General features: G+C 36.9%; 1 protein-coding gene across 1 annotated transcript in view; it reads right to left on the bottom strand.

The window, feature by feature from the left end:
• Window positions 1-291: 291 nt before the first annotated feature.
• Window positions 292-11,834, bottom strand: part of Scn9a (sodium voltage-gated channel alpha subunit 9) — a 65,970-nt gene continuing 54,427 nt past the window's right edge. The window contains 6 exon segments of the mRNA XM_050123731.1: window positions 292-4,894; window positions 5,928-6,198; window positions 6,461-6,565; window positions 9,223-9,360; window positions 10,171-10,224; window positions 10,932-11,213. Of these exon segments, the coding sequence (XP_049979688.1) occupies window positions 3,702-4,894; window positions 5,928-6,198; window positions 6,461-6,565; window positions 9,223-9,360; window positions 10,171-10,224; window positions 10,932-11,213 (2,043 nt within the window). The 3' untranslated portion in view covers window positions 292-3,701.

The following is an 11,834-nucleotide window of genomic DNA, read 5'->3' as shown; positions in this document are numbered from 1 at the left end:
GTGTTGTGTGGCTAAATGTTTGCCTTTGGTTACTTCCTGTCTCAATTTCTCCCCCCTATACAAACTCCCTTGTGGAGCTGAATGAATTATTTTGGAATTCCAAACTTCTCTTCCTCAGCTTTTGCATCCAGGAGTCATTACAATGAAGCTGTCTGTGTTGCAAAGACAAAAAAAGGAAAGAAAAAGAAAAAATACTAACAATTATTAGGGATGCATAAATTTACCCCTAAGCTTACTGAGACACAAAATAAATATGACATCATTTCATTTTTAGTGACTTTTATTTTAGATTCTATTAACAATTATAGCTACAATGTAATGTTGACAAACTGAAACATTTTGAGCATTCATGGGTCTATGGGTTTTGTAAACAGCATTCATATATGCATGGCTACTTATTCATGTGCTGGGAGCAGTTCTTGATTGTTTTCATCAGGAAACTAACGACATAGTGAAAACATATACTGAAAAATTGATGGCTCTACACATAAGTTCTAAACCCAGGTCAGGTACTGACCATCCTTATTTAGCTGCCCCCCTTTCATTACTTCAATTAATGTTTGATGAATTTGCTAGTGTGGACGGTTTTATTTACATATGCATTGAATTTCCACTCTTATAAAACTATCAAAATTCTACAAAACCATGCTAAATATTTACGACCGCAAGATGTGACAATTTGAATTTTGAAATAGCTCACAGATTTCTTTTACTATTTTCAGTGAGAAGAGACAAATTAGTTAAATGAGATTCTCCTGTTTTCACCCAAATTACGTAGATGGATGTGCGCTCACATATGTTTTCTTTTATTGAATGCTAATCTCTATCTTCATTTATATAGTCAGCATTCTATGTCCATAGGTAAAATAATTTTAGTGGATATATGACTAGTAGTTTCAGTGGGACAACATTTTATAATTAGCACAAACACTAGCCAATATGAAAAGGGGTGTAAGCTTGCTTTAAGCTTTTACTAAATGTTATCCTATTGTCAAATACCATTTTTAGACCAGGCAGTGGTGGTGCATGCCATTAATCTCAGCACTCAGGAGGCAGAAGAAGGCAGATCTCCCTTAGTTCAAGGCCAGCCTGGTATGCAGAGTGAGTTCTAGGAAAGCCAGGGTTACCGGGAGAAATCCTGTCTAACAAAAATACCATTTTTAATGGATACTATGTCATAAGTAGTGATTTGGAGGATAAACATATTTGTATGTATAAAACTTAATATCACATTTAAAATTATATAGTTCAGAATGAAATATGTTCAGCACGAAGTAGAAAAAAGAGAAACTTTATAACTGTTATTTTTTGCAATGCTAAAAAAAAGTGTGTTGAGGAACCAGTTGCCAATATATTAAATTTACATAAAAATTAACCACTGTAAAAACATGAATAGCAAATCACAGGTAATCTATACCAGACATCTGCACATACTATATCCATAAAAATATTTACAATGTAGTTATATTATTAATGGGCGCGAAACAATGAGAAACTGATTTCAACTGTTAAACAAGCTACTTTCTTAACTGAATGTATTAAAGCTTGTTACAAATGAAAGGTTTTGTGTGGCTCCCCAAATTAAGCCGACCAAACCTATTCTAGCAGCTTAACAGATGCACAGGGCTCTATATTGCTGAGCTGAGCACTGTTTGGAATCTTCTGTAGAAATTAAAAAGTAGCCCCCCCCACCCCACCAAACTAGGCTAAATGATTAAGTATAGATGCAGAGAGCCGTCAGTCTTACATGTAACTTCTTAGGTCCCTTAGACAAATGTGTGTAACGAGACTCTTCTATAGGACACCGTAGAACGCACCACAGTGGACAGCATTCTGAGCAAGTCTCTATAACTATATCTTTCTTCTTGTTCTTATAGCTTCGCTTCTTCTCTCCCTCCTTGTATTCCTCACTCTCTATCTTTGTCTCTTCATGTCTCTAGTAATGTTTAAACTTTTCTTTTTAACTGGGCAAAAAATAAAGAATATATGTTTTGATTACTTACTATACCAACACTTGTGTTGCCTTTGAATTTCAAAAGCAATTTGATGAAGTATGTTTTATGCAGTCACTTCAAAATTTCCCTCAGAATTGTCTACTTTTACTCAGCTCTATTTTCTCTGCAAAGATAATGTGTTGGAAGAATGGCTTCATCTTCTTAGAGTAAAATTATGCGAGAAAGAATCAGAGCAACTTATGCTTACCAAGTGCTTCAAAAACATAAAGTAGATTTCCAGTCCTTTGTAGGGTCGTTCCAATCAGCTCAAAATGAATGGGCTTTCAAAACGATAAGCCTGGGCTATTTTCCTGCTCAATGTAAAGGATATTTCATATCACAGATTTGCATGTTAAGGAGGAAGTGTCAGCTATGTTATTTACAGATGAAATAAGAGAGGTCCAGAGGTTTACTTCCACAATCAGGGAAATTAGTGATGGTAAAGCAAGCTGCTGAGACTCGCTCTCTGAATGCTGCTTCATTCAGACGGCACACCTGGTGGGCAGGTATCACAAGCCTGGTGTTCCTTGTATCTTGGGAAGCTGCCAAACACATTAAGGATTGTATTTAAGGGATGCAGTACATACAGTGTTCCGGTCATCTGCTCAAACAAGTGCTAGGGTATCAAGTAGCTAATTGCATTTCAGGGTGCATTTCATTAAAAGGATACATTAAATTTGCTTAGAGATAAAATATGACAGACCAATATGGTATAAGAAGATAAATGTGACAACTGGCATTCAGAGTTGAGCCATTAGCTGTCTTACTGGGCAAGCCGGATGAAATAAATGTAAGTAAATAGAACTTTGAAGAATATTTTTTTCTGTTATTAGTCTTCGTGTTTTATATTATGAAATGTGATATATGTAATATTTCCCATAATTTCTCAAGGTCCGTAGTTATTGTACATACAATGTGGGATGTAAGAAAGACAGGCTAGCTGTTCTCAGTGAACCTAAAGTTCAAGCTAAGCGACTGAGGTGGGAGAATCAAGTGAGCACAAAATTCTGCAGATGTCATCATAAATCAAAGTGAATGCTAATCTACGCAAATACAAGTGATTTCTTAAATAAGTAGCCTACGTATGCTTCAATCCCATGACATCTTATAGATACCTATAAATTGCTTTTGATGCAATGTAGGGTAAGTTAGAGCACCTCAAAATATAAACTGAACTCTAGTTATGGATAAAGAGTCTGACTCCCTAATAGTAAGAGGTTTTGACAAAAACTTTCATTACTAAATCCCATTACTGTTACAAGTAATTTCATTTCAAACCAGAGGCAAAATACTTGCACTGAATTCCCAATCATAACTAATCCTGTTCGTATTTGTGTCTGTGTGTATGCTTCCGTCTGTACCTGAATTTCAATATTTAGATGGGGTACACACTTAATTAGAAGCTAGAGAAAAGATATGGAGACAAAATGGCCTCCATGGTTTTTGGGACTTGTTAAATGATTAAATCACCCTTGATTGTAGTAATGATTATTCCCTACAGAGTTACGCTCATAATTCTTACAGAACCATTTACCAATGCAAAAATAGCCACGTGCCAATGCTGCCTGCCCTACACCCATTGGATCCGAGCTAGGGGCTGGGCTGCCTTTGAGAATGTTTGGATAAAAAGAGTTTGGCATAGAGCTCCGTGAAAGAGTCTTATTAACACCAGTGAGTCACCTTCACAGGCTGTAAACACATGAGGCTCTATTCTCCACTTTCTTTCCCATCTTTGCCTTTGTCTTCCTTTTCTGTTTTGTCTGTCTCGTATTTCTCTTGATCTGGCTTAGTGACACTATCATACGAAGGTGGAGAGACGGCAGAGGCAGTTGCGTCTGTCTTCTCTGGACTTGAGTTCTCAATAACATTATCAAAAACTATATCTTCTTTATTGGGCAAGTCATCATCCCTGTCTCCATCCTTTATGTATATACTTGATATATTCTTGACGTTTTGCCGAAGGCGGTACCTTCTGTAAGCGCGCTGAATGATAGTAGCAGATACATCCTCTTGTTTTCGTTTTAGTGTGGTTGTGATGGGTTCATAGGAAACTTTAGAAGGATTTGCGGACATAAACCTTTCTTCCATCTGTGAACGAAGAGAATCCATCTCTCCACTCTCACCCAAAACCCTCTTCGTAAAAGCAAATAAGATGTCCAGGCAGTGGATGCGGTCTCCGCTCACCATGGGCAGATCCATGGCGATGAGCTGGACTTTGTTTGGCTTTGCGATGAGAAGGGGAGGATCCAGGGCAGCCGCAAAGTCAGAGAGCTTGCAGAACTCTATGAACTGAGTGGCATCGGGGTCGAACTTCTCCCAGACCTCATAGAACATCTCAAAGTCGTCCTCACTTAGGGGTTCAGTACTTTCTTCAGTGGCGACGCTGAAGTTCTCCAGGATGACAGCGATGTACATGTTCACCACAACCAGGAAGGATATGATGATGTAGCTGACAAAGTAGAAAATCCCCACAGATGGGTTCCCACATTCCCCTTCCACTGAACTTCCTGGATGAATTTTTTTGGGATCACAGTCGGGAGGTGCACTTTTGAGGATGGGGGCCAGCAGCCCATCCCAACCTGCCGACGTGGTGATTTGAAACAGGCAGATCATGCTGTTGCCAAAGGTCTCAAAGTTGAACATGTCGTTAATGCCAGCTTCCTTTTTAACGTAGGCAAAGTTGGACATCCCAAAGATGGCGTAGATGAACATGACCAGGAAAAGCAGGAGGCCGATGTTGAACAGCGCAGGAAGGGACATCATCAGAGCGAAGAGCAGGGTGCGGATGCCCTTGGCACCTTTGATCAGGCGTAGGATTCGGCCTATCCTGGCCAGGCGGATGACTCGGAACAGGGTAGGGGACACAAAGTACTTCTCTATCATGTCGGCGAGAAACATTCCTATGTGGGAGGGGAAGAATAAATGGAAATTTTAGATACTTATGTGGGACAATATCACGAATCTAAATAGCTTCGTCCTCCATCTTACAAATTCAAATTTTCTGTTCTATTTTGAATTCAATATTTTAGCAAATAACTGCTTGTGACATTTTTCCATCTTAACTAAATTCATGGATGCATTCCTCTCTATTTTTGTCTATAAGATGTTTTTCATTCTTTTGAGACTAACGTTGTGTCATGAATAGAAAGGATTATGCACCCTCATGCTCAAAAATCTATTTTCAGGACTCAGAATGGAGTTCAGTGCTAAAGCCAGCCATACTGATTCTAAAAGATGGAAAAAACAGGAGGGAAATAATTAAATAAAAATTTAAAAATTATACATATTTTCTAACTTTTTTAATTTTTTAAAATCGGGTCTGACCATGTAAGTTTTGCTCTTGGCTGGACTGAATACTGCTGTGTAGAGCAGGCTAGCCTGGAACTTCAAAGAGATCTGCCAACCTTTGCCTCCCCAGTGCTGTGATTAACCGGGGCACCACTCCAGCTGCCCCACGTTTTAAATACCGACCTTTGACTTTTATGGCTCTCAGCTGAGTCAACTACTAATTGTAAAAGTCTAGCATTTAGTTTCTCTGAATCTTTGGACCTTTGATTTTAAACACTGTTACGGCTATTATTACTGCTGTGTTTTCAGTCTGTAACCACTGTCAGATGAAAGGCTTCACTGCTAGTTTTAGGGAAATTATAAATTCATTTCATCAAACTAGTCACTGAGGCTGGGGAGTGGTCACTCAGAGGTTTGGGGCTCTTGCAGTGGACCCTAGCTTGGTTCTCAGCTCCTATATCTGGTGCCTCTCAACTGCCTGTAACTATAGAATTCTGTTGTAGAAAATGCTTTCTTTTATGATCTCCCCTATTCTTTCATGCTAATAATTCACTTGAAAGTAAAACAGATCTCAAGCCTGCAGACACTGCTTTGAGTAGTGTGGACTTTATCCACAATTAAAATTTGATTAATAAATGGCCTTACCTACAATGGAGAGGATCACTACCACAAAATCAAAAATGTTCCATCCCACAGTGAAGTAGTAATGTCGGAGGGAGATCAGCTTCAGCACGCACTCCCCAGTGAACAGGATAATGAAGACCACGTTGATCCAGTACAAAACATCAGTCATGTAATCACTTTGCCCTTCTTTTTCTACCATCATGGTTACCATGTTGAGGCAAATGAGGACCATGATGGTGATATCAAAAGCTTGATTTGTTACTAAGTCAAATATACATCCTTGGAATTTGTTCTGCAAAACAAACCGAAAATGACAGCGAATCCAGAATAAAATTCTCAAGTACTATCTTCATCTTAAAATATACAAAGAATCTATAAGGAGTTGGGGGAGGGAAAACATGATCAAAATTTAATGCACAAAGATTAAATAAATTTTATAAAAAGAGTAAAATATATTACAGTTAGTAAATGAACACAAATTAATATTGTATGTGTATGCACATATGCATACACACATACACACACAGACACACACACACACATTATATATTTACCCCTGGCCTAGGAATTGGCTTTTGTGGTTTCTTGGATCCCAGCTTCTTCATTGCATTATAGTACTTCTTCTGTTCTTCTGTCATAAAGATATCTTGACCTCCAAGGTAAAGAAACAAAAGAGAAACCCACTTAAAACCAGAATCAATGAGCAGTTCTTTCTTCTGATTAATTAAAGAGTTATATATTTAAATATAGAGATGAAATTTATTTTCACATGCCTATAATCTATACATAAGATGCCTAAAATGAATACCTATGTATAAACATGGTCATAATGTAGTTCACATTTGTAGAGTACACACATGACCTTGATTATATTTTCACAGACTTACCTGTGATATTTTGGCTTATTTACTGAGGTATCATTTCCTCTGCTAGTTTTATTACTAAACCATATTACTGCTAAATTCAGGTGGATTAGGAATACTTAAAAATGCCTTTCATGCTTTTGCAGATGACTTGGATTCTCATCAGGAGTAGAGTTCTACAACAGCAACTAGCATAATATTAATTTTCTATTATTTTATATTTATTTCCCCACATCGCCGTTTCATGAATTGAGAAAAGAAATAACAGAAAGTGCTAGAAATGTGTGGGCAGTTCTTCACATGTCAGCATCGATGTGTGTGTACACTTCAAATTTTATAGAAAATAAGCATCTTATGTGTGCAACATGTCTATAAGACATAGATGATTGCCTTTTGGTATTGATTTTGTCTCATACCCACAATATCTCATTATGCATGTTAATATTAAAATCCAAGAAAATATGACATCTGAAGCATTTGGGACTCCACCATTTTGAATGGAGGATGTTTTAGTGTAGCTGTGCTTCATCTTCCTCATAAGGATATAGTTATTAAAAAGGGTTGTCATTACTCAGAATTCACACACGGGTGTCCACATCCATGTTCAGCCTCTGCTTCTTCTGAGTTTCCCATTCTAAAACTTCAACCTACTCATGGCTTACCTACTAACCTTCAGCCGAATGCCTGTGGTTATCTTTAGAAATTGAAATGTCTCAGGAAAGTTTTAATGATGAAGAGGATACTGAGATGATGGATAGTTGAGAGAACTGGTAAAATGGGAGTGTGCATTTCAAAAGGGTGGGCAGAGTCATAAACTGAAATTAAAATACTTGCATTTAAAATATTTAAGAGGCTACATTGAATCCTGGGTAACATGTGGGCTTTGAACCAAACTGACCCCTTTTTGTGCTTGCAGTAGTGAATTCTGTGTACTACAGGCATGCCAATGCGTGCACATATCTACCTATAGATGCCTAGCTGAAACCTGAAATACTCTTCTCTAGGAATCCTACTCCTATTTTTCCAAGAGTGTCTCTTCCTGTAGGTAGTACCAAAACCATAGTAACTCAGTCAATTTTCAATAAATTTCAATAAAAAGACATAGATTCTATTCTCCTGCAGTGCCCAACATCCATGGTCATTCTTTGACAAACTTTCTTATTTGAATATGTTCTTTATTAACTATTGCCATGGTGGGCTATTTTAAATATTCTAAGAGTTGCTCAGGTGACAGATTCAACAGGGTGGAGTGGATGGAATAAAAGTTGAGTAAATATTCAGCAGATAGGAAATCTATTACTGGTTCTATTTAGTCTATATTACTTATTAGGAATATGATTTAGGGTTAGTTGCGCATCCTGTTGTGTCTTTCCTCTTTTCTCCTTTTCTTGCTGTTTTTTTTTTCTTATTTGTATTTATAATGGGACTAAATCCAGGGCCTTGTGCATCTTAGGTAATTGCTTTACATATGTTAAATCCCCAATTCCACATCCTCTTTCCTAGGACATTATATTAACAATAAATAAATAATAAAATATAATGGTTGACCTTGTAAGTTGAATTCTATCACCTTAAATGTGTATAAGCACCCTAATTCCTAGAACAACGTAGAAAATGACCTTGATTAAGGATGCTGCTGTTGCCTAGCGTTGTTTAATTAAGAGGATGTCCAAGTGAAACAGAGAGTGTTAATAGTGTGATGTGATGGGTACTTATTAGAGGAGCAGACAGTATAAAAGGAGAGAAGGATGTGATGATGGATAGATACTAGATTTACACTGCCAAAAGACAAAGGCAGGCTTGACTGACAGGAGCTTGACTGGGGATACGTGGTGGATCCTCCTCTAGAGGCCTAGATGAGAGCAGGACCCCTCTACTCCTTCGATTTTGTTCTTTAAACCTGTAGGGGAGAAACCACTGTTGCTTTGAGTCCTACTCTTTTTGGCATTTTCTTGTGACAGTCGAAAGGAACTACAGCTGTTACGTGGATTAATGAGCCAAAAAGCTCAGGCGAGTAATTGATATGCACACTCAGGGGATCTTACTTTCATTAGCTATATTGTTTTTTACGCTACAACATAGGTGACCTCACCTTAGCAACCACATCATATGTGATGGCCTCCTACCCACCATCCTAAAATGCCACAGAGCAATGGCTAGCAGGACAAAAGGATACTTCTAAAGAAATAAAACTACTTTGAAAGTAGCTCACTGGTTTGAATTAGTGCTCTAGTTAGTGTTCAGTCCTTTATAGGCAACATCAGAGAAAACAGAATAATTAATGTTATGTTTAAAGCTATGACAGAAAACTTTTACACAATAAAATGATAGGATTATGTATACATGACATTTCATGTTTGACCAATACTTTAAAAAATAAAATGTAAAAGTAACCAATTAACTTCGAGTTAATTCTTTTTCAGTGCGATGAAGGAAACACTTAAAATACTTATCTTCTTTTTCTGTTGGTTGAAATTGTCTATGATGACACCAATGAACAGATTCAAAGTGAAGAATGACCCAAAGATGATAAAGATGACAAAATAAATATACATGTAGAGGTTGTATTCATATTTCGGCTGCTCATTTACCTGTGGAAAGAGTCAATAGCATGTTGACAATAAATTTTATTATTTTTGCTCTCACATGTGTTTGCAAGGTAATTCTAAGACTGCTATCCTAGAAAGAGTGTTTCAGAAGCATTGCTAAAACTTCGTAGAATCACTATTAAAAATTTATCCAGTAATAGCAAGTGTTTGATAGATACTTACTCTGTATAGTCACACAATCTTAAAGTGATTTATAAAAGACTTAATCATATGCAGAGCTTAATCTCAATCAAATAGGACAAGTCATCAGCTAAATGATGGAAAGATTAAATACCCTTAATTTCCAAATTCATATTAATTTTATTATATTTTTCTATTCATTATAAATATGTCTACTGGATTTCAGGAACATAAACTAGCCAATAATCTTTAAGGTCTATTAGGTAAGATTTTATTTCAATGTGCTTCAAAATATAAAAACAGTAAAAAAATCTGAATAAAGATAATTTCATATTTATTCTATAAACTTGTGTTTGCTGTCCATTAGAGACCACTAGCCTATGCTAAGTGCTGATTGGTGAATCCTCACACTGGATTATTTCCCTTTCCCAGAAGATTAAACTAAGACTCAGACAGTGAAAGTACATTGCTCAGAGTTGAAGAATTTGCGAAATGTAGTAGATCCAGAATTTACATTAATGCTAATCTCGAAAGGTTATACTCCTAATCACTCGATTGCAGCAGGGTGGCAGCTTTTCATTATATTTGTACATACCCATGGCATGCGTGAGACCTGTGGTTCAAAATCTACTGCGTTAAACTAAAAAAAAATTAAAATTGATCAATACTTACATTAACAGAGTCAACAGCTGCATACATAATATCCATCCAGCCTTTGAATGTTGCCTGCAAGTACATTTATAGAACTGTAGTGGGGAGCCCAGACTCTAAAGTGATTATAAACACAGCTATGTCTATTTAGTCTTACAATATTTACTAGTAGCGTCAAATTAGTTTTGTTCTATTTTAAAATATGAATTTTACATAAAACTACTGCGACATTTTAAATCAGAGTATCATATTTGTTTATTTCAAATGTAAAAGCCGTGCTAAAACAGCTATAATTTTTTAAAAGAAGATCATTATCTAAACTTTTTTCCTAATTAAACATTTACAAATTGTTACAATTTTTACAAATATTATGAATTAATGCATATGAACTTCTACTTTGCAAAAGTGGAGAAGAATGTTTTTTGTTACGGCAAGAAACAATTTGTCTCCATTTTTTAAGGCTTGTCTGTGCCTCTAGGAAAGTCTTCTCATTCCCTTGTAAGATAAACATAGAAGTTTCACAATGGCTACTTGGAAGTTGATATTCTGGTAATGCCGTGATGGAGGTTCGAGTGAAAACAAACTTAATACTGGATTAATAAAAATACAATTCAAGAACTCTGTGCTCTTTAGCCATGCTGATAAGCAACACACTCTAAAAGAAAAGCAGGGCTATTGGAAACATCTCATGGCATCTTAATTTCTACCTAGCAGCTTATCTATCTAAACAATGAACGACACCCTCCACTCTGCACCAAGCATTCATGAGAAGAATCACTTACAACTTGAAGCAGAGACAGGTAGCCGAGCCCAACGTTATCAAAGTTCACTTTCAGGTTTTTCCATCGGACATTTCCACTGACATTCATAAGGGCAAAGCACTCAGAGCGGTTTGCAACTTGAGCTGTGGGAAACCGTGAGCCATCTGTAGTGTTAACTCACTCGTAGAACTTGCCAGCAAACAGATTGACTCCCATGATGCTAAATATTAGCCAGAATATAAGACATACGAGAAGCACATTCATGATGGAAGGGATTGCTCCTATGAGTGCATTGACCACCACCTGATACCAGAAAAAAAAAAAAAAAAGGAAAGACTAGTTAAGATCAGTAGTAAATGTCAAACAGACAACAATACAAAATTCAAGGTTGAAGGCCAAGCAATAACAAATCTATATGGAACAGCTGATAATGGCTAGGAGCGTGCCAAACAACACGAGGTGTGTCCTAAGCCCAGGGGTTTTTGATTTACCAGTTTTATGGTTAACAAACACATTAAAGCTACTAGAATAAACATAAGAGTAAATGACCAAAAATGCTAGTACACTTCAAATAAATAAAAAATATAAAATAAAACCTTTAGAACCTGACGCTGACAGGACGAAGTCATGAATGTACAAACTTCAGAAAAGAGAGAAATATAAACATTAATGGCAAAAACCAATAAAGTGTGTATTTCCAGTCACCCCATCCTGGAATAACCAGCCTTCAGAAGCCCACTCTCCTGTATAGTGAAGTTGCTGGATTGTATTTCACTGGGCTAAGGTTAGGAGTCCTTTGGTTGTTTGCCCTCTTTACATTTGGATGATTCTACAACATGGAGGCAATTCTCTTGTAGTTATTTTTCTAACTCTAAAAATGACTCCTATGCAAGTGCCTGCCTGAGTATAGGGCGTGCTGGCCTC

This window comes from Alexandromys fortis, unplaced genomic scaffold, assembly GCF_014885135.2.
Source record: "Alexandromys fortis isolate MF-2015 unplaced genomic scaffold, M_Fortis_MF-2015_v1.1 scaffold_8_9099976_23576923, whole genome shotgun sequence".
Classification (NCBI taxonomy): Eukaryota; Metazoa; Chordata; class Mammalia; order Rodentia; family Cricetidae; genus Alexandromys; species Alexandromys fortis.
Note: the sequence above shows the minus strand (reverse complement) of the source record. Positions and strands in the feature narration are given on the sequence as shown.